The sequence below is a fragment of the Crassostrea angulata genome, chromosome 3 (assembly GCF_025612915.1).
Source record: "Crassostrea angulata isolate pt1a10 chromosome 3, ASM2561291v2, whole genome shotgun sequence".
Lineage (NCBI taxonomy): Eukaryota > Metazoa > Mollusca > Bivalvia > Ostreida > Ostreidae > Magallana > Magallana angulata.
In genome coordinates, this window is record NC_069113.1 from 26,325,546 (window position 1) to 26,346,554 (window position 21,009).

General features: G+C 34.0%; 1 protein-coding gene across 1 annotated transcript; it reads right to left on the minus strand.

Moving 5' to 3' along the window:
• LOC128176821 (uncharacterized) lies at positions 1 to 6,766 on the minus strand. Its single transcript, XM_052843370.1, has 3 exons — positions 6,145 to 6,766; positions 1,100 to 4,845; positions 1 to 87 (listed from the first exon to the last, which is right to left on the minus strand). The coding sequence occupies exons 1-3, from the start codon at positions 6,764 to 6,766 to the stop codon at positions 1 to 3; spliced, it is 4,455 nt and encodes a 1,484-aa protein (XP_052699330.1).
• Positions 6,767 to 21,009: the final 14,243 nt, after the last annotated feature.

Consider the following 21,009-nt stretch of genomic DNA (forward strand, 5'->3'; position numbering starts at 1 on the left):
CTACTGCAACAACACTTTTTTCTGCATGTCTCTGGCCATATACAAATTTTGATACAACTCCCATAACTCCATTAACAAGACCATCACCTACATTGCAGTTTCTAGTGAGCATAACTTTTGCACCAAGTCCCAATAACAAAGAGCTTGGAAGACTGTCTGTTTTAGACCTTGTGAAAGGCTTGCTTCTCATGTTGAGTTTTCCCGTACTTTTATCTTTTGTGAAGTCTTGAGCATTAATTTCAACAAATTCTTCACATTTCTTCTTGAGCATTGTCAAATTATAGGCATTGACCTCATCGTTTGTTGCATAAACATGAAGGACATCGTCTGGCCCCTCTCGTATACATTCTCTTAGGATGGAGTTGGTTTGTTCTTCCAGTGATTGTTTTATTTTTCTAGTCCGAAGTGTATTCAGTGCCTCTGCAAATGGGATATCTTCCCGTTGTCTCATAATTTCTGTTAATTCCACTTCTTTGAATAGATCTACCCAATAATCAAAAGGATAAAGTGGATTTTCTTTATAGAGACGTTCATCTTTGCGCTGTTTAACAGGAGGAAGCTGGTAGAAATCTCCCACGGCAATTACCGAGACTCCTCCAAAAGGTTCTTTACATTTCTTAATCTGTACTAGTCTTTCATGGATATAGTATAATAATCTTTTATACACCATTGAAATTTCATCGATAACGAGAATATGCAGATCTGCAAGTTGAACTCTCATTTCACTTAGACTCTGTTCTCGCAATGGTTCATATGGTAAAGGCATATGTTTCGGCAGCGAAAATAAATGGTGAATAGTATTTCCTCCGATGTTAAATGCGGCTGTTCCAGTGAAAGCAGTAAGTAGTACTGAAACACTGTCGGGAGTTGTCAATTGTTTTCCAAGTAAACGTGAAGCTTCATAATGTATGGCTTTAATAAGATGACTTTTGCCTGTTCCTGCTCCACCAGTTATGAATATGTGCATTGGTTCAAGTTTTTCGCCAAAACTTTTTTTCAAACACCACTCCCGCACCATATAAAATACTTTCATTTGAGTCTCATTCAAATTTTGAAGAACAATTGTTATTTCTTCTTTTGACTGTGTATTTTGTTGAACCTTGTAAAGAACATCACTATTAGTCTTTTGTGACTGCATATCTGGCAATTCTTCAGTAGCATTCAAATCAAGATCAACATTTCTTTCTGCAGACAATTCATGTCTCATTAATTCTGTCTCTGGACAGAGATTTGCCCAAGCATCTTCTGGTACCCCGATGTTTTCAAAGTTTTCCTGTGCCTGTGCGATTACATCTTCATTTTGAGAATACCTTGCTTTGTTTTCGTCCACAATTGATTTGACTGATTTCAACTTCTGCTTTGCTGTGATTCGTATGTATCCGTTTTCGTAAAATGTATCATATTGATCAAAACCTGGTGGTTTTAACTGATTAATTCCCCAGTAAGGCAAAAATAGTTGTAACAGGCTTTGGTAATACTTCTCTGACATTTTCTCAGCATCAAATCTTGGGTATCGTATAATTGCTGGTTGTGTGCGTGTTCTCTTTTGAATGAATCCCTTTGAGTTTTGCAGTTCATACACATTTTCATTATGAGTCTTGGGAACCTGTGATTTAGCAAGCACTCTAAATTCTGAGCAAAACTCTGCAAGACACATATTTTGAAAAAATGGTTCGTTTGGCCGATTTTCGTATCTTTCTACTATGTTTGTCATCCAAATGTCTTCATCGTCTTCTTCATCTTCGTCATCGTCTTTTGTTGTGCGTTTTCTTTTGATTTGGGACAACGGTTTTGTCAGTCTTGTCGGATTTTCACCCACTGGTACAAATACAACCTTTCTTGAACATTCCTTCATTTTCAGGTTACATACACGATAGACAGCTTCTTGAGCACTCACTTCCCTATGATTTAAATATGCAGAACCGATTTTCTTTAAGGTTGTACGGGCACTCTCATTACCCTCTTCTGCCTCTATTTTCGTTTGCTTTAACACCATTCCCATTTCTCTCTCAGACTTTGAAATGTAAGAAATTATGTAGACAATACAACTGAATGGATCCAAAACAAACTGAATATCCATATTAGCATCCCAGCATTTCAAAAGACACGGATTATATTGATTGGTCCACAGTTCTGAAGGGTTTCTTCTTAGAACTACTGATGTTTTCTTTGCTAATCTTTTGTGTGCTTCTATGTACTGAGACTGTGTCAAGCCCAATTTTTCGAAAATCTGTTCTGTGTTTTCCAGTCCATTTTCTTCATCTTGTACTTCATTCCAAACTTGTAATAGGATTTGTTTAGCTTTTGCATGTTCCACTTTTAACTGAATTGCATCAGCATCATCTTCAAGTGTGTCCTGCTCGTTTGGAGAGTTTATAAACGTACAAGTAGATGGTGGTCTAGGAAAATTAAACCTACATTCTGTGCCCTTTTTTCTACATGACTTCGAATGTTTTTTGCTGTGTTGTTGTACAGACAAAATAATATTCTTGAGCTCCAAGTCTTCATTGTCAGATGGTATTGCACAACTTACATACTTGTCAATAAAATTGCATACTTCCTCCTCTCCGTTTTCATCAAGTTTTGGTGCATTTTCTATCCAATATAAACAATGCATGTGTGGTGATCCTCTTTGCTGAAATTCGACTCTCTGGAAATAATCTGAAACTTTTCCAATCGGTTGTGATGGTGAAAATATAACTTCCGTCTGAAAAACGTGAAATCTGTGTTCAAACATTCTAGCAACTGTGACAGGATTACTTCTGAGGACTTCATTTTTTTCAGCCCAGTCCATCTTACTTGGATCTCTGCTATCATTTTGCTGTCTTAGTATTGTTGCAATTGCATCACTCCATCTATGTTCTGCAGCAGAGAATGAGCAAAACCATGTAGGAATTCCTAATTGACGAAGCATAGCAAACAGATCTTTTTGTGCGGCTGACCAATATGCTGGTGTTCCACGTATGGGTTGCATGAATCGCAAAGCCTCGTCATTTTTCATCATCTTTGATAAAATTTCTGGGTTTTGTACCATATTAGCAGTCATTTTACGCTCCCCTTCTATTCTTCTAACCGATTTTCTGATGGATATCTGTGTCTTTTCTATAACTTGATTTAAATCAGACATGAACTGGCTGAAGAAAACATAGTTGCTGTCTTTTGCGAATCTGTCATCAGTATTCATAAGACGGTTGTTGAAGTATCTTGACAACGTAATTCGTGTTTCTCTCTTCTCATTCCATGAAAATTTTCCAGTAGGAAAGAGGTACGGAAATGATTTTGCCTCGTTGCCTGGTTCCTGTAACATTCTTATCGGATTATTTCCTTCACCAGGAGCAATATCGTAAATATCATCAAAGTAATGGTCGAGAACGTCTTGAGCAATATCAACTGGTTGTAAACAAGTATCAGTCGCTATCTGTTGCTGATCCTCATCGTTTGGTAATTGTTCATTATGCTCGGTTATTTGGCAGCTTTCGACAGTTGGTTTCCAGTTTGTATCTATTGTTACATCTTGATACCATTGATTGTTTTGTTTCAAATATTCTAATGCCTCAAATATATGCTTGGGGTTCACGAACTGGTATTCGATATAACCTTTATAATTTAGCTTTCTCTTAAGTTTTACTCTAAGTAACAGGTCTTCATCAGTTTTCATTGGTAAACTTGTTACTTTCTTCAGATCAGATGGGACACACACAACTGGTCCATGAATATTTTGCTGACCACCGTGTGGAAGTGCCATAACTTTCATGAATGGAATGTGTATTGCAATCAAGTGTTTTTCAAGACTGTTTAATTCTTGGAATTCCTTTGGAATATCTTCAAGTGTCATTTTGTTAGCTGCGGCTTCTGCTGGAATATTTCCACTCAAGATTTTTCTATGACATGTAAAACAAATCCATAAGTTGGACTTAACACAATTTTTTGGACATGCTTTTGAACAATGGTGGCAATACTTGTCTTGAATGCACAAGTCTGCAACATTTGCTGCATGCTCATTTTTAGCATAGTTGTGTTGTTCACACTTCTGAACTTGATTTTTGAACAAGAGTCGATCACAGCAGCAACATGAATAATCTATGCCCTGCACAGCTTTCTCTTTAAATAATTTCACTATCTCATCCTGGTTTTCAAGTTTAGCTCGCTTAACAGATTTCTGATTTGTTATTCTCTCCTTGATTCGTGCTTTTTTAGCTGGACTGGAATCATACTGATTTTTACTCGAGGCTTTTCTTTTTGACCTGAACGAAACATCAGACTCGTATTTCTCAGCCGCTGCATTAAGTTTTGCATCCCGGTAGGTTTTATTTTCCCTGTATCGTTTTGTACTTGCTTCATTGACTTGTATCCTGTGTGCTTCATCAAACTTGTACTTCAGTTTGCTCCTTGCCTTTACAGTTTCTCTGTGTTCAGCATTTAATTCATATTTTTCAATACTTCTTTGTTTCAAAGCTTTTTTATGATCTTGGTCTGTTGCATACTTTACAACAATTCTTTCTTTTACTTTCTGTCTATGTTCTGGGTCAGTTGCGTACTTAATTTTGCTTCTTTCTTTTGTTTTGGTGCTGTACTCAACATCAGCATGATACCTTTGCTTCCTAATATTTTTTACATTTGCTTGAAATTCTTCATCGCATAAATATCTCTTAGAAGCGGCTTTCAGTTTCTTTTCCCTAAATTGTAAATCAGACTTGTATCTTTTTCTTAAAGACTGTCTTCTTTTCTCTGCATAACACTGTTTCTTTGCATTACCTGATGGTGTTTGTCTTATTTCTTGCATTCGTTTTCGATTTCGGCATCGCTTCTCATATTCATTTGGGATTTGAGTCAAGTCTGTGTGATCTGCATTCACAGAGAGAACTACATTGTAGTGATTTTGATGTTGATGATTTAAATAAATTGCTTCAGTTCTGTTTCGTTCAGAAGGTTCAACATCTTTAATTGAAAATCTTAGCCAGCATCCTCTTGAAAATGTATAGATATCAGTGTGCAGTAAGTGGGCTGTAGCAAATATTTCAACATCAGTAGCCCATTTACCATCTTGGTACATTTGTGTAGATGAAATGTGACTGTCAACAGATGGCTCATTGTTCAATAATGGTTCAAATAATTCCTTGTGTTCTATCATATGCTCACAGACAGCATTGCGCATAACATTGTGAAAATCTTCTGAGTTTGTAAGACTGAATGAAACAGCTCTGAAGAAGCAGTTTCCGTCTGCTACAATTTCTTTTTCTAATCTTGGTGTTGTCATATTTGTTTCCGAATGTTGCATGTACGCAGAATTTTCATTGCATATGTAAGGAACATTCAATAATTGACAAAGATTCTGTTTAATTTCCGAATTCAATGGACAAAAACTAAACTGAAATTGCTCTTGACTAATAAATATTACATCATCATTTTGATCACATGTTTTGTCAATTCTTTCTTCTGATAACACAGACTTTTCAAATAGCACAACAGCATCTTGTTCTTCCTCATCTTTGTTCCTGTCATTTTCAATACAATTCATTGAGCAGGTCACACCTGTCAAATTACACTCAGTGCTTTTTGAATATCCCATTGACAGAGCTAGATTTTGAATATGTGAATATATTTCATAGACATTTCGAAATAAAACTCTTGTGCTTTTTCCATACATACTTAACATTCCATCAGAGGACCTAGAATGCGAATCGAAGGCAAAGAAACCACATTCTGTTTTTCCTATCAAAAAAGTGTTTCCTCCAAAGCAAACAAAACACCCATCATTGTCTGCTAGAGCAACTTGAAATGCTTCATCTAGTGGCAATGCATTAAATTCAGCATAATTTAAGCTATCATTAGCCAAAATAACACTTGCTAGTGATTCGTTTGCATGAAATGTATATGATTGATTATAACATTCAAAGAGTTGTGGTAATTCTTCAACCAGCAGGTACCTATCATTAATTGAGGAGCTCCTTTGCAAATACGTGTACAACTCATCGCCTGTCATTAAAACTTGGTCTATATCCGATGTTGTCCAGTTTAATGCACTTTTAAGTTTGTGATAAGCCAATCCTGATAAACAAATTGCTACACATTGTGTTCCAGCATTATCTTCAAAGAAAGGGTCAGCTTGATGAAATGAACCCTGCACTGATATTTCAAAATTACCTTCTTTAGATGATTTCTGCCGCCACAAATCTGCACTAGTTTTCTCAGTCTTTCCATCATTATATCTATCTGAAAAAGTATGTTTCTCATTGTTTCCGTTCTCATTTCTATTTGATTTCCTTTTAGTTTCCTTTTTGTTTACCGTCAAGTTGCCCTCATCTTTTATTTTCCTGCTGGTCCCTACATACATGGAGGTTTCCAACTGCGCCTGACCTGCTGGTCCAGACACGTGCACGGTGTCCGGTCCAGATGCCCTCGGTGGAGCACAAACCCTTTCTAGGGAGTCAGGGGACGGTGCCTTGTCCTGTTCACGGACAAACAGACTTCCCCGAGGAGATGGCAACCTCGGGGCAGGTGAATGCATTTTCACTCGAGGCGAGGCCTGCACCCTGGCCAGGGGTTTTTCCTCTTTAGGTGGGAACCCCATAAAACCAAGCCCCGGAAAATTACCGGGAGAAGCTGAAACAGCTTCCTCCTCTGTCCGACAAGGAACAGAAGAGTCTGTTAGAGTCTGATCTGCTGGGACATCTCCAGGTGCAGTTTTTTGTCTCTGCTGCCTTTTTCTCTTTTTGTCATTCTCTCGCTTTTGTCTACTGTTAACAGCTCTTTTTCTTTTTGGCATCTGAAAAACAACTCGTCAATTTAAGTTGGTTGGAAAAAAGGCATTTTTATGTACTTTTTTTTTTTTATAAATTAATTTTATATTTTTTAATACAGGGATATACTTTGTTATTAACAGATGCAAAATATAATTAGGTCGAAGATAATCTCCCAAGAATGTGAGGGGTCAGGAAAACACACAATGGTCAAACTTTACAGACAATGAGATTTAATTCTTGATTATTTCTTTTTTAAGAGATTCATGACGTTCAGCAGGGGTCATTTACTGTGCATCAGCATAACCAACATGAGCTCACGAAGATTTAGGCACTTCTTGTTCAAGAAGGATCATAACCACCCCCAATTCTTGTGACCTTCATACATTTGATGCCCCTTTACACAAAGAACAAGAAAATATATGGTTTATAGGTTAGGATCTCAATCATTTTCAAGTTATTTCGGCACTTCCTGTTCAATGGGGGGCCATGACCACTCCCGAGTCTCATGAGCTACATACCATTCAATACCCCTTAGCACAACAAAAATATATATATTTACATTCTAGTATTATTTTCCATTCAAATATGTGATCTTTAAGTGCCTCTAAATGCAACACCTAATCACTGCGTAAGAATTTACATGTGATTTACATAAGTAGTTCTCAAACGGTGATTTCTATGTTATCGGTAAAAAAAAAATTTCATAAATGTTGTCAAAACGCCATGTTTAAAAATTATTCAACAAAAACGTTGACTTTATTGTTAAAAGCAAAATTTCAAGAGTCATTTTTCATGGATTATATTTTCATGCTCGTCGATCTCAACTCAACATTCTATGTGATAACCAGTTTAAACCAGTTTTATAAAACAGCTGTTTTTGCTGTTATTAATTTACTCCCTCCGTGATCTGCAATTTATATCGATTTATTTAAGTAATTAATTGATTTCATCAGTCAGGGAATGTAAACATAAGCATTAAATGATTTATTTTTGACGTCGCGGTGTCAATAACTGCCGTCAGATGAGCAGACAAATTATCATAATGCGCTAATGCGCATTATTTAATTTGTCTGCTCACTTGACGTCAGTGATTGAGACGATGACGTCAAAAAAAGTATTCAATGCTATATATATATATATATATATATATATATATATATATATATATATATATATATATATATATATATATATATATATATACGCACACTGTAGAAGCACATATTTTCGTTGGGTCAAACTTTCGTTGTTTTTTAACCAAATAAAATTCTGTTGGCATTTAATTTCCTCATATCATAATCTCTTTGTATTCATTAATAATTTGGTGAAAAACTCATTATTAATTTAATTTCGTTGATTTTTACTGCCATCGAATATAACGAAATTAAATCCTTATCGAATATTTCTGTTTCTACAGTAGTTTAGGGGGATCTCAATTGTTTGTAAAGTGCCCAAAGATAGTTGGCCACTTCCTGTTCTAGAAGGCTAAGAACCAACCTTGGGGCCTATGACCTACATGTAGATACGATTTGATGCTCCTTGACACAAAAAACAAGGAAACATATATGGATTTAAGGGTAGAATTGAAACCATTTTGAAGATATTTAAGCACTTTCTGTTCAAGGTATTGTGCCCAGGGCCTATGGCCTTCATACCATTTGATATCCCTTTAAACAAGGAACAAGGATATATATAGTTTAGGATTAGAGGTAGGAATATTAAGCATTTTCAAGATATTTTCAAGATAACAGGCACTTCCTGGTTTTTTGTGGGTTTTTTTTTTTAGGGGGGGGGGGGGTTCAGGATCAACCATGGGGCCTATGACTTAAAAAAACAAGTAAATATTGGGATTTAGGGGTAGGATTAAAACCATTTTGAAGATATTTTAACATTTTCTTTTCAAGGTGGGTCAGTAATATCCCCAGGCCCTACGGCCTACATACCATTTGATGCACCTTTAAACAAGGAGCAAGGCTATATATGGTTTCGGATTAGGGGAAGAAATATTAAGCCTTTTCAAGATATTTTCAAGATAACAGGCACTTCCTGTTCTTTGGGGTGGGGGCGTCAGGATCAACTGTGGGGCCTATGACTTAGATACCAATTGATACCCGTTGACAAAAAAAAAAAAAAGAATATATGGTTCAGGGGTGGGGATCTCAACCACTTAGAATATATTTGGTTGATTTTTTGTTCAAAGGAGGTAATGACCAATCCAAGGGCCTCTCACCTAAATACCATTTGATGCTCCTTTACACAATGAACAAAAATATATCTGGTATAGGGTTCAGGATCCAAAGTGTTTTCACAATAATTGGACACTTCCTGATCAAGGGAGGTCAGGACCACCCCTGGGGCACATGACCTTCACACTATTTGATGGCCTTTGTCATTAGGAACAAGAATATATATAATTCAGGGTTCATGATCCTATCCGCATTTGAGATACATGGTAATTTCTAATTCGTGGTGACTGGGGATGACCCCAGGGGCAAGATTTGCTGGGAAATACAAGTGGTAAATAACGGCAATACCCGTCCCGGTAAATACTATTTATTTTCATTCAACTCAGATATACTGGGAAGTACAATTTTTTTGTATTTGTTTGCTTTATTCAATGTAAATCATAAGTTAAGGAAATAAGATAACAACATAAAAACACAATTCTACATGTTTAGCCATTTCAATGTCAGTATCATTAAGATACTTCATTCCCCCATCACATTTTATAAAAATACAAGTTTCAGTCTATGTTGCTTTTTCCACCCAAAGATATTTATAATCATTCAAAAGACAAAATAAACTAAATCCTGTTTTAATTATTGTAGGTGTTAAATTCAACAGTCAAGCAATCACATGTTGTTTCAACAAATTGACTCTTGACAGCTATGTCCTATTGTTCTCTGGAGATATTTCCTTACCAAATGGTTATTTAAGAATATAATTTTCAAATATTTTCTCTATATTTGAATGAAAACTTTAAACCCCCACCTCTATTGTACTCTCCTAATTTAAAAAACTATTATTTAATCAAACTTGACAAACATTAACCTACGATGCTTTCATACGTTTAAACTCTTCTGGCAAAATGGTCTTTGAGAAGAACACTCTTAAATATTTTCTTGATGTTTTCTTTTGTAAAACTTTGATCCCAACATATTTTGTGGCCTTTTTCTACCCCGAGATGTGATTTCATTAGCAAACTTGAATAAACACTACCTGACTGTGCTCCCATTCAAGCTACAGTATTTCCTGCAAAATGGTTTTTGTGAAGACAATCTTAAAAAATTTTCTCCTCTATATTTTGAGTTCCTGTGTAAGATTAATTTGACTCCTTAATGTTGCCCAACTCTATCTCCGGTGGACAATGATTTGAATACACACAACATGAATATGTTTCTATATAAGTAACAGCTTTTCTGACCACAAGGATTTTGAGAAGAAGTTCTATAAAGATTTCTAAAAAATATTCCTTGATAAACATTGAATCACCTATGAGTAGCTGCACCTAGGGATCATCATTTGGACAAACTTGAATTTACACTACTTAAGGATGCTTGCACACATGTTTTATCTCTTAATAGAATAGTTTTATTTGCCTGGTGGTTTTGGAGTAGAAGATAAAAATGTGAAAACCTGACATCAAATACGACAGACAGTGGACAAATTTTTATCAGAAAGCTCACTTGAGATAAACAAAGTTAATCAAAGATTACTTAGCTCACCGAGACGAGGCAAAACCTTAATGAGGCATCACCTTTATGAGACCACCCTTTTCATATTATATGAAAATCATACTTTATGAACTTGGATATTCATGGACACTGTTTTGACACAATATGGTATTTCATCTGTTAAAAAGTTGTATGATAATCATATGTTCATTTCATACCGTTTTATATGATACAATGTTTATCATCATCATCATAATATAATATACAATATTGCATCCTATCATACTTACAATATATATCATATAATACAATAAAATACTGTAATAAACAATAATGAGATATGATATTTTAACAAATGATATGATATTGTATTGTGTTATAAATATTTGTATTTTATTACATAATACAATATCATATCACATAATACATCATAATATTGCAACATATGGTATTATATAGTATAATATAGTATGATATTGAATTGTATGATACTGTATCATATTTGATACATAATATGATGTATCATATGATGCAATATAATTTGATACAAAATTGTATCATATGAATTGGTACAATATCATTTGATATAATAAAATAATATATAATACAATATTATACATATTGTATCATATAATACAAAAATATATATTACAATATCATAAAATACAATATCATGTGATGTAATCATATATTATATAAAACAATATCATGTTATACAATATCGTATGATATGATATAATATAACATAAAAATATCTTATAATACAATATTATAGAATAAATATCATATTAGTTACTGACTCACTACGGATATATATTGGGTTGATCAATCTCATAGATGGCTAGGCGAAGCCGAGCCGTCTATGAGATTGATCAACCCAATTTATTTCCGTAGTGAGTCAGTAATCCTCAAACAACCTACATAGAGATATATGAGGTAATCACGTGCCATGTTAAATCCAATGGAAATGTGACATTTCAGTCCAAGGGAAAACAAAATACAATATTGTATGATACAATATTCTATAATAAACAATATTATATCATACAATATCATATATAGCAATATCATATGTAACAGTATCATGTGATAATATAATAAACAAGAGATGTTTGTGAAACACTTATGCCCCTCCCCACCTTGGAAACATTATCATGATAAACCTGTATACCAAATTTTATTTCAATATGTTCATCCTATGCGAAGAAAATGAGCGGAAGCTGCAAATAAGTTGAATTTTTCTAAGTCAAAGGGCCATACCTCTGTCGAAAATTACTCTATCATAACCAATATCGAAATTAACCTAGATATTATCATGATAAACCTGTATACCAAATTTCATTTCAATATATTCATCCATTGCAAAGAAAATGAACGGAAACTTTTGGTGGACCGACCGACCAACAGACAGCAGCAAAGCAATATGCCCTCTCTTCTTCGAAGGGGAGCATAATAAATAATACAATATCAATAATACAATCATTATATTATACTGTATCATAATATACAATACTATTCATAACAATATCATGATACAATATCATATTATAAAATATAAAAAAAATTGATACAATATCATCTCGTATCTTTTAACTTTTTACAATATAACATATGATATTATATTGTATCATATTAAACAACTGTGTATCATATTTTACAATACTTTATCATAGAAATCATGTTATATCATTACACAACAAACACATCTATCTATCTACCAGGTTTGAGTGAGGTAGGAGATTTTTTAAGCATCCTTGATTATTGAGATCAGGCTCTGCATCTGAAGCTACCTCATTTATAATATAGTTATATCAACTATGCATGCTTTTATCTATTAAACACGTGACCTGTTCCAAAAAACTAAACCTCATCCAGCATCTGAAACCTATGGCTCAGATTCAGCATTCAAGCCTGTTAGGTGCATCAGTATCATAAGACACATTATCCATGCAAGTTTGGTAAAGTTAGGACCAGTAATAACTAAGATATCATTATCAGATGGCACCTGTTTCAAAACTTTAACGAGCTATTAAAACCTTAACCTCCTCCAACATCCGAAAACTATGGCTCAGATTCAGCATGCATGGCTGTCAGGTGTATCAGTATCTTAAGACACACCATCCATTCAAGTTTGGTGAAGTTAAGACAAGTAATAACTATGATATATTTTTTAGCATCCTTGATTATGGATAACAAGCACTGCATCTGAAGCTACCTCTGCGATTCATTCATATTAGAGTTTAATCAACTATGCAAGTTTGAAATAGTACATGTACTATTATCTATTAAACATGTGATCTGTTCCAAAAAACTTTACTTTATCAAGCATCAATGCAGATTCAGCATTCAAGCCTGTCAGGTGCATCAGTATCATAAGACGCATCATCCATGCAAGTTTGATGAAGTTAAGACAAGTAATAACTAAGATATCACCATCGGAGGGCACTTGTTTCAAAAACTTTAACGAGCTCCAAAAACCTTAACCTCATCCAGCATCTGCAAGCTATGGCTCAGATTCAGCATTATTGCCTGTCAGATGCATCAGTATCATAAGACACACCATCCGTGCAAGTTTGATGAAGTTAGGACCAGAAGTAACTAAGATATAATCATCAGAGAGCACCTGCAACAAAAATTTTAAACAGCTCTAAAAACCTAAACTTTCTCCAGCATCTGAAACCTATGGCTAAGATTCAGCAGTCAAGCCTGTCTGGAGCATCAGTATCATAAGACGCACCATTCATGCAAGTTTAGTGAAGTTAAAACCAGTAGTAACTAAGATATAATCATCAGAGGGCACCTGCAACAAAACTTTAACCAGCTCTAACAAGAGACCCACAGGCCACGTTGCTCACCTGAGCAACAATAGACATTATAAAATCAGCTTTACGGAGCAATATACCCAAAAAAAATATGGACAATGTTATTCAACAGATCCTGTATATAAAAATATCTCTGGATATTCTGTTTATCATAGATCCCTTTTTGTCACAGTATAGTAATTTCACATATTGAACATTACAATTCTCAAGAAGATCTAAATCAAATGGGATATAAACCTACATCAAACATGTGAACCCCAAGAATTGTCCAGAGGCCAACCTCTAAACAATTTTAAAGATTAAAAAATATGTCAAAATGCTTGCATATAAGTTAAACCATATATTATAACATTTGAATTTTGCTGAATTTAAACTGTTTTCTTTTGTAAAATTGGACTCCCACCCCATGTGGCTCCATCCTACTCCTGAAAAATATGATTTTGTCAAATTTGAGTCTACACTATTCCAAGGTTGCTTTCACTAATGTTGCACCTTTTCTAAGAATTTTTTTTTAAAGAAAAAGATTTTTCTTAATATATTCCTTTGTAAAGATTTAACCAGTCCCAATTGTGCCCCTACCCTACCCCCGGGGATCATAATTTGACCAATATGAATCTACCCTACCTGATGATACTTCACACAAGTTAGAGCTTTTCTGGCCAGTCGTGTTCGAAGTAAAAGATTTAAAATAAAATTTCTCTTTATATTCCTGTGCAAAAATTTGACTCCTGATTGTGGCTCCACCTTACCCCAAGGGACCATGATTTGAGCCAATTTGAATCTACACTATCTAAGGATGCCTCCACACAAGTAGGCCCAGATGCATGATCCATGCAAGTTTGGTGAAGATAGGACAAGTAATATCTTAGATACAGGACCTGCAACAAAAACTTTAACCAGGTCCGGATGCCGACGTTGACGCCGGGGTTATAGCATGAGCTCCCCTTTACTTCGTCTCGGTGAGCTAAAAATCAAAGATGTCAGATTTAAGCTCATTAATGTAACTGACAGTAAACGTAATGCGTAAAGAAATTTGTGTATCCCTTTTTTCATTTGTTATAGAGAAATAACCACATAGTGAAATTAAACATAGCTCCCTTTGCATCAAATAAAAATAGCCAGATAAAGCTCCTCTCTGTATAAAACCTGTTCGGTTCGCCATAGAATTCACGTCATTTCTATGTGAAAGCAGTAAAATTTTCTTTAATAATAAGACATTCAGTATAATAAAATAAATAGTGCCTGTTTGGGAGGATAACAGTTGAAATTGACACCCCTCCAAAACCATTGTCAACCTCCTCTTCCCGTCGGTTGAAAATAGTTTTATCGGGGTGTCAATTTCAACTTTTGCCCTCTTAAACAGGCACTATTTATATAATATCTATCTAATAATAAAATAGTTATCTCTTGGAATAAAGAACTTTAAATTGAACTAAAAAGTTCAACAGCTGAAAGTGTTATTTGTACCATAGGGGTAGGGTAACCATTTGGCAGCTGTCTGCCTACCAATTTTTTACTATTTCAATCATTGTTTTCAATTTTTTTTTTAAAAACCCGTTTAAAAATTGATCCCATAGGACTAAAATTTTCTTTAATGAGGATTTCATTTACAGTAAGGGGGCTGGGTGGGCAACAATGTAAACATCAGATATACCATTAAATTTTAAGATATGATTTTGTTTAACTATATACTATAATTTAGTAACAAGAGAAAAGCTGTTAATGTTACAGCAACCAGGTTTTTCTTTTGTGTGAACAGTATGTTAACCCCGAATTGATAAAACACAACACATCCAGAGAAATGGGGTACCCTACATGCAATATTCTGTGAGAGAATTACCTAAGTTCAGCAGCTGGTATTTTTATAACAAAAATATCATAAATAAAATTTCAAGTAAAAAGCACAGCTCTGATATATGTACATTTGATCTGCAAAACAACAACTTCCTATCTTTTGGAAGAGTTATCTGTATTAAAAGGGTATCGTTTTGGCAGCCGCCCGCTCACTTTTCCAATAACCAGATGTTTGCTTTGGAACACTCGATTAAAAATGTCATACATTTAATATTTAAAAATTGGGGACTTTCCTTTATTTTTACATAAACTCTTCTTTATAAGGAGACTGATACAGTCTAAATATGGTGACAACTATCACTCCCTCTTAATACTCTATATGCATGATATGCAGTGATATGGTTATTTCATCAATTTTTATTTACCTCTTAACATCAAAATGATACTCTTTTAAACAGCTTTTAAGGTGGCACAGGATAGTTTTTTTTTTATACAATTTACTGTAGCCAAGGGATGTGTGTCTTTGGAACTCTGTAAATAGAATTTCCTCAGTTCCCATTTAGCATAAATACCTTTAATTCATACTTTTTAAACCAATCACCAATTTCTGAAGAAAGTTACTTGTCATAACCTGTAAAATTTTCTACATACTGGTTTTTATGAGATTTTGACCCTTTCATATTTTGCTAATTTTTCATGATTTTTCAGCTTTATAGACCTTCCCCAGCTAATTCCTTGCAAAGGGTTGACCTTTCGTACTGTGTGCATGTTGCACCATCACATGTCCTAAACTTATGGGTGTAAAGTTCACAATGTCCCATCCACCTACTTTTCGTGTTATTTTACCTCCCGTCTGTAACTTGCAATTTCACTGTGGAAAGTCAACACAACAGTCATAGGCGCAGGTTTTGCAATTTACTTCTAATTTCCATGTACCTAACATATGGGGCCTACATATTGCATATTAATTTCAACAAGAGACATCCCTCTAACTAATGATAATCATTAAAAATCATTTCATGAATTTTAGCAACACTCATAATCCTTTAAGTACAGCAATTCTCAAAAATATTGACAGGTACTTTATCAGAAACTGTCCCTTGCTACTTTTAACTTACACTAACATTCTCTGAAAAGTAATTTTGTCTTAGAAAATAAAAAGCTTATGCTATTCTGAGAAAGAGTATACCACATTTTGCCAATTCCATAGAAGATTTAGAAAATTATGGCCATTTAAGTGAACCCACCATTTCCACTTTCAACTATTTAACACAGATTCATAGGGTTCTCCATAAGTAAAGCATCTATACCTAATCTTTTAGAGGTCAATTGTTGTTCAACCTCCTTAAATAAGAAACCTTATTCAATTCTATATACACCTACATGATAGTATTATGATAAAAGCATCACATCACTTAGAAATGCCCTTATGTGTATACCCTCCCCCTATCTTTTGATTTTCATAAGAAGCATTAGTTTAAACACTTTAACCTAATATTATGAAACTTGAAGAAATTTCCTTGAGTCATTTCTCACACATATTTGAAAACAACCATCACTGATATTAATTGATCTTTTTTTTTGGTAAATGGATGATCTGTAGCATTTTTATTCACAAAAAGACATGCCACCCTTAATGTGATTTCTTGTTTTCATAGAAAGTAAGCTTATATTTATCATATTTTGTGTATATTTCATTTATTCTGGTTTCTAGTCTCCTTTTAACTTTGCTGGTAAGACCTACAAGTGTGATACCTGCTTTTAATTAAAATGAAATTCAAACACAACCAGGTAGCTGGGGACGCATGATTAATCCACGAAAAATGTTCGAATTCTACATGTTTTCTACATTTATGATGCATATTTACAATAATAGGGTAAAAATATGTTGATTCTTTTTCATTTTCAGAGCAATTATCATAACAGATGTTATTTCAAGGTCAAATGAACATTAACGATATGTAATGTTAAATGAGACAATTGGAAAGAGTGGGTGGATTTTTCAATTCTGTAAATACATCGAAAATATCACTTTTGGTCAGTCTTGGACAGGAAGTATCTTCAAGTCGACTTCAACTCATTACAGTGACTTCTTATCATTCACATTTTGCTTTATCAATGGATATTTATAAATACCTCAGACTTCATTGTTCATTCAAGAGTATGAAAATTTTTTAAGATTTCTCCCGTAAAAAGCCACTCAAAGCTTATCAGGTTTTATACATGGCTAAAAAATCTTACGTTTGAGGATTTTGTATAGCAACAGACCTGGATGATTATGTTGAGAAACTGAGCAAGCTCTTCAGACTGACTTTCAAATGGAGAAAATATGTCAAAATTCTGCATGATAAATTTCCGCAAGATATTTTTCAAGGGAAAAATGATAATGACTGTGTAAATGAAAGTATCTTGAAAAATTTCCCTTTGACATCTATTTCAATTGCAGTTCTTTCGCAGGTATGTCTATTTTTATTAAAAGTCGTCCCAACATGCTGCATAAATATTTTTAAACAAACTATAGTATTGTGACAGGATGGGAGAAATAATGACGGAACAGTCAAGGATTTGAACCTGGGCCCCCTAAATCTCCAGTCCGGTGCTCTACCAACTGAGTTATTTGGCACCGATATTTGATCCGGTCTGACAATCAAAGTATACATAATTTATAAAAAGAAAGTTCATGTACTTCTATTACCTACACATAGATATTAAGAGGTCTGTGACTTAGCCATATTTAAAAACATCTTAGCACACTGGGGTAATTCTCTAGATTTCTCGTGCAATATCAGCAAGCCTATTTCCTAAATGTAAGATGCAGCATCCACACTTTAAATTATCGTGTAACGTATTCAATGTATCCGACTTTTTGTTAGACAGGTCCACCACAATTTCTTCATTAAGGTATTCAAAATAGCTTGATAAAGCTATATATATGCAATTTTTTCATTTATTTTAAGTAATAAACGAAAAATCCCAATTAACTAACTACTCATATTTGCATCATTGACCATTAAAAAAGTAACCCTTATTAGAGAGTTTTAACATTGCAGCTTTTGAACAATTTTAGGCTTAAAATATATTCCATTGTTTTGGTAACTGTCCATGAATTACAGTCAACTCTTAACTAAACTGACTCATACCCAAACAGACTTGTAATCAAATTGTCGAGTAAAAAATGACATTAATTATAATGTTATGTCTGCCTTCAAAGAGTGTGAAGAATTTTTAAATTTGTGAATCTAATTAATCAGTATTTTAAAGAAAAGATTGTATGTAAACAGAATTTTCTATCAAATGTTGATATAAGAACCTCAATCTTAGGCTAACTTAAAGGTAGTGCTGAAACGAATGTATGAATATTCGCGAATGAATAGCAAATTTCTAATATTCGAATGTATATTTAGCATTCGAATATTCGATCACATGTCTAACACCCATATTAAGCATTGTAAACTAAGCAGCATCATGTTATTTCGTTACAATGGAAAGGAGAAGCTGGACAATTTTACTTTGAACGAAAGAAAAGACAAGCCATCTATGACTGCCATGCTTGGTAGAATCTATTACTTAACCCAGTAATATAGACTCTTCTGCCATGCTTGTTTACCTTGAAAGTAAAAGCATGGTTTACATCGAACGGAGACAAACATTCTGGATTTATCAATTCATAATAGACCCTGAAGAAATAATTTGCTTAAATGTTTGATCGAGTGCGAGCTACGGAGAGTTAATATCGAAAGGTACATCGAAAGTTTTTTTTAAAAAGATACCTTGATATAATTTGTTTTTTCTCTCTCAAATAAACAGAACATTTCTAGAACTATGAGCGCTATCAGTTTTCTTTTTAATACTATATCAAACATGGCGGAAATATTTGGAATGACTTACGAAGTTACGTATCGGTCTCACACAGGAGTTTGGACTGTAGTATATTATTAAAGAAGTAATCAAACTTGTGATTCTATTTAAAGGACATTTTTTAAAAAATATCAGTATATTATTTGCTTAAAAGATAAATGTACACCCAATTCAATGAATACTCATGCGTTGTGTCAACTTCGAACTGACGTGTTTAAGCAGTCTACACATACACCCACTTAGTAATACAAACTTAATACCTTGTCTTTGACATCTACAAATATTTGAATATGAATTGAATAGCACTCACGAATATTCGAATACTGATTTATGGTATTCGTTTCTGCACTACTTAAAGGACATGACATTATATTATAAAAAATTCTACATTTATTTCTAAATTTAGTATTGCAATTATATAAAAACCAAACCTTAACAGATTATATATTTTACATTTACAACCCAATTAAACATGTTTACCACCAAACCAATCGATACTTAGTTTGTTTGGGTATGAGTCGCTTTGGGTACAACTTCACTTGACTCCCTGTCCTCCACTTTTTGTACATTGAGGTGTGGATAAGAATTCTTCTGATGTGCTGAATTACTATGCCAATCAGTTGTCTTGTTTACCATAACTGACTTCCTTTATATTTCATTCAAGAAGTAACGTGTGGTCATGAATCAATTACCCCAAAAGGAGATACAATTTCGTTTACAGAACAGTTCAAAGTTGAAAACTATCACTGCACCAAAGTGCGAATTTTTATACATGCTTAAAATATAAACATTTTAAGAAAAATGTATGACAAAATTGATAAATCAAGATACTCTGAATAGCTTAATAAGTTATATAGTTTGTTTTTTGTCCAAGCTATACATGTATAGTTAATCAAGAGATTGTGCTGGACCTGTTAAACAGCTGTTTTGTCATAGGAGTTTGAACTTGGCAGTTCTATCTATCACAGTATACAAACACATAAACGGTAACGTGTTAAATAAACTCAATCGTCGAGCGAAGTAAATTTGCATACCGTCAATGGTATAACTACAAACTGTCAAAGATTACTTTGTTCGACAATAATTCGGGCATAAATACTTACGATGCTCAATGCACTGATCAAATAATCGGTCAAATAATCGACTACACACACTTCAGATCAATGCTTATATTTCCTGTGCTGTTAAATATCTAATGATATATGTATCTTGATCAATGTCTTCAAATTTCAACGATGTCCCACAATATCTTGTATTTGCGCAGTTTCTTCTCAGACGACGCCAAGTGTATTCTATTTTAAGAATATGACATCAACTTTATTAGATAACTCTTACGAAAAATTTAATCCATCAAATTAAACCACTCGATACTATTTCGGTTTGTGTGTTCCGTGATTTTTTTCTTTTTGATGTATTTTCAGATGTAATCTGCCTAGACACTGACAAATCAATTAAAAAAACTATTATTAATTTATACATATCATTATGAGCATATTTTCTTCTGTATATTACTTGTCAAAATGTTTTTTTTGAGGTTTCGCTGGTTATACATGTACTGTATGAGAGGTTTAAATTGCTAGAATATTTATTGCATTCATGTTGTGGATAGAGGAGCTCATTTCAATTTCATTGATATATGACACTTTAATACTGGTCAGATATGGAATGAAAATGCGATACTGTGGCCAAAATTTTTACTTTCGGTTTAGTGCTTGAAAAGTAGGGTAGGTTCAGAACACGAAATGTAACTCGAAAAGAAGGTGATTGACCCCCCCATCAATTGGTGATTATTTGCATGGGTATACATAGTACATTGAGCTACCAATCCTATGGTAGTTTATGGCAGTTGCTCGGGACTGGAGGGTGGTGCTGGACCCGTGAAAATGTGAAGAAAGAACAATTTTTCAGAAGATTTTGAGACCGTCCCCGGCTATTCTATATAGTGCTATATGTAAGTTGTACTTGTTTTATTCTGAAATGTTTAAAAATTCTCAAGATTCGGGACCATGTGGCCCCTGCATGCAAATCAATTTTGGCAAATTTAAAAATCCACTGAAAAATTAAATCACATATATGAGCACTATCTGTCTCACATTTCCTCGACCAAAAAACTATCCC

Coding starts and splice junctions, on each gene's coding strand:
- LOC128176821 (XM_052843370.1), bottom strand. CDS start 6,766: ATGCCAAAAAGAAAAAGAGCTGTTAACAGTAGACAAAAGCGAGAGAAT. Junction 4,846..6,144: donor GCAGAAATCATCTAAAGAAG/GTAATTTTGAAA, acceptor CTGTGAATGCAG/ATCACACAGACTTGACTCAA. Junction 88..1,099: donor ATAGTGATGTTCTTTACAAG/GTTCAACAAAAT, acceptor ACTGCAATGTAG/GTGATGGTCTTGTTAATGGA.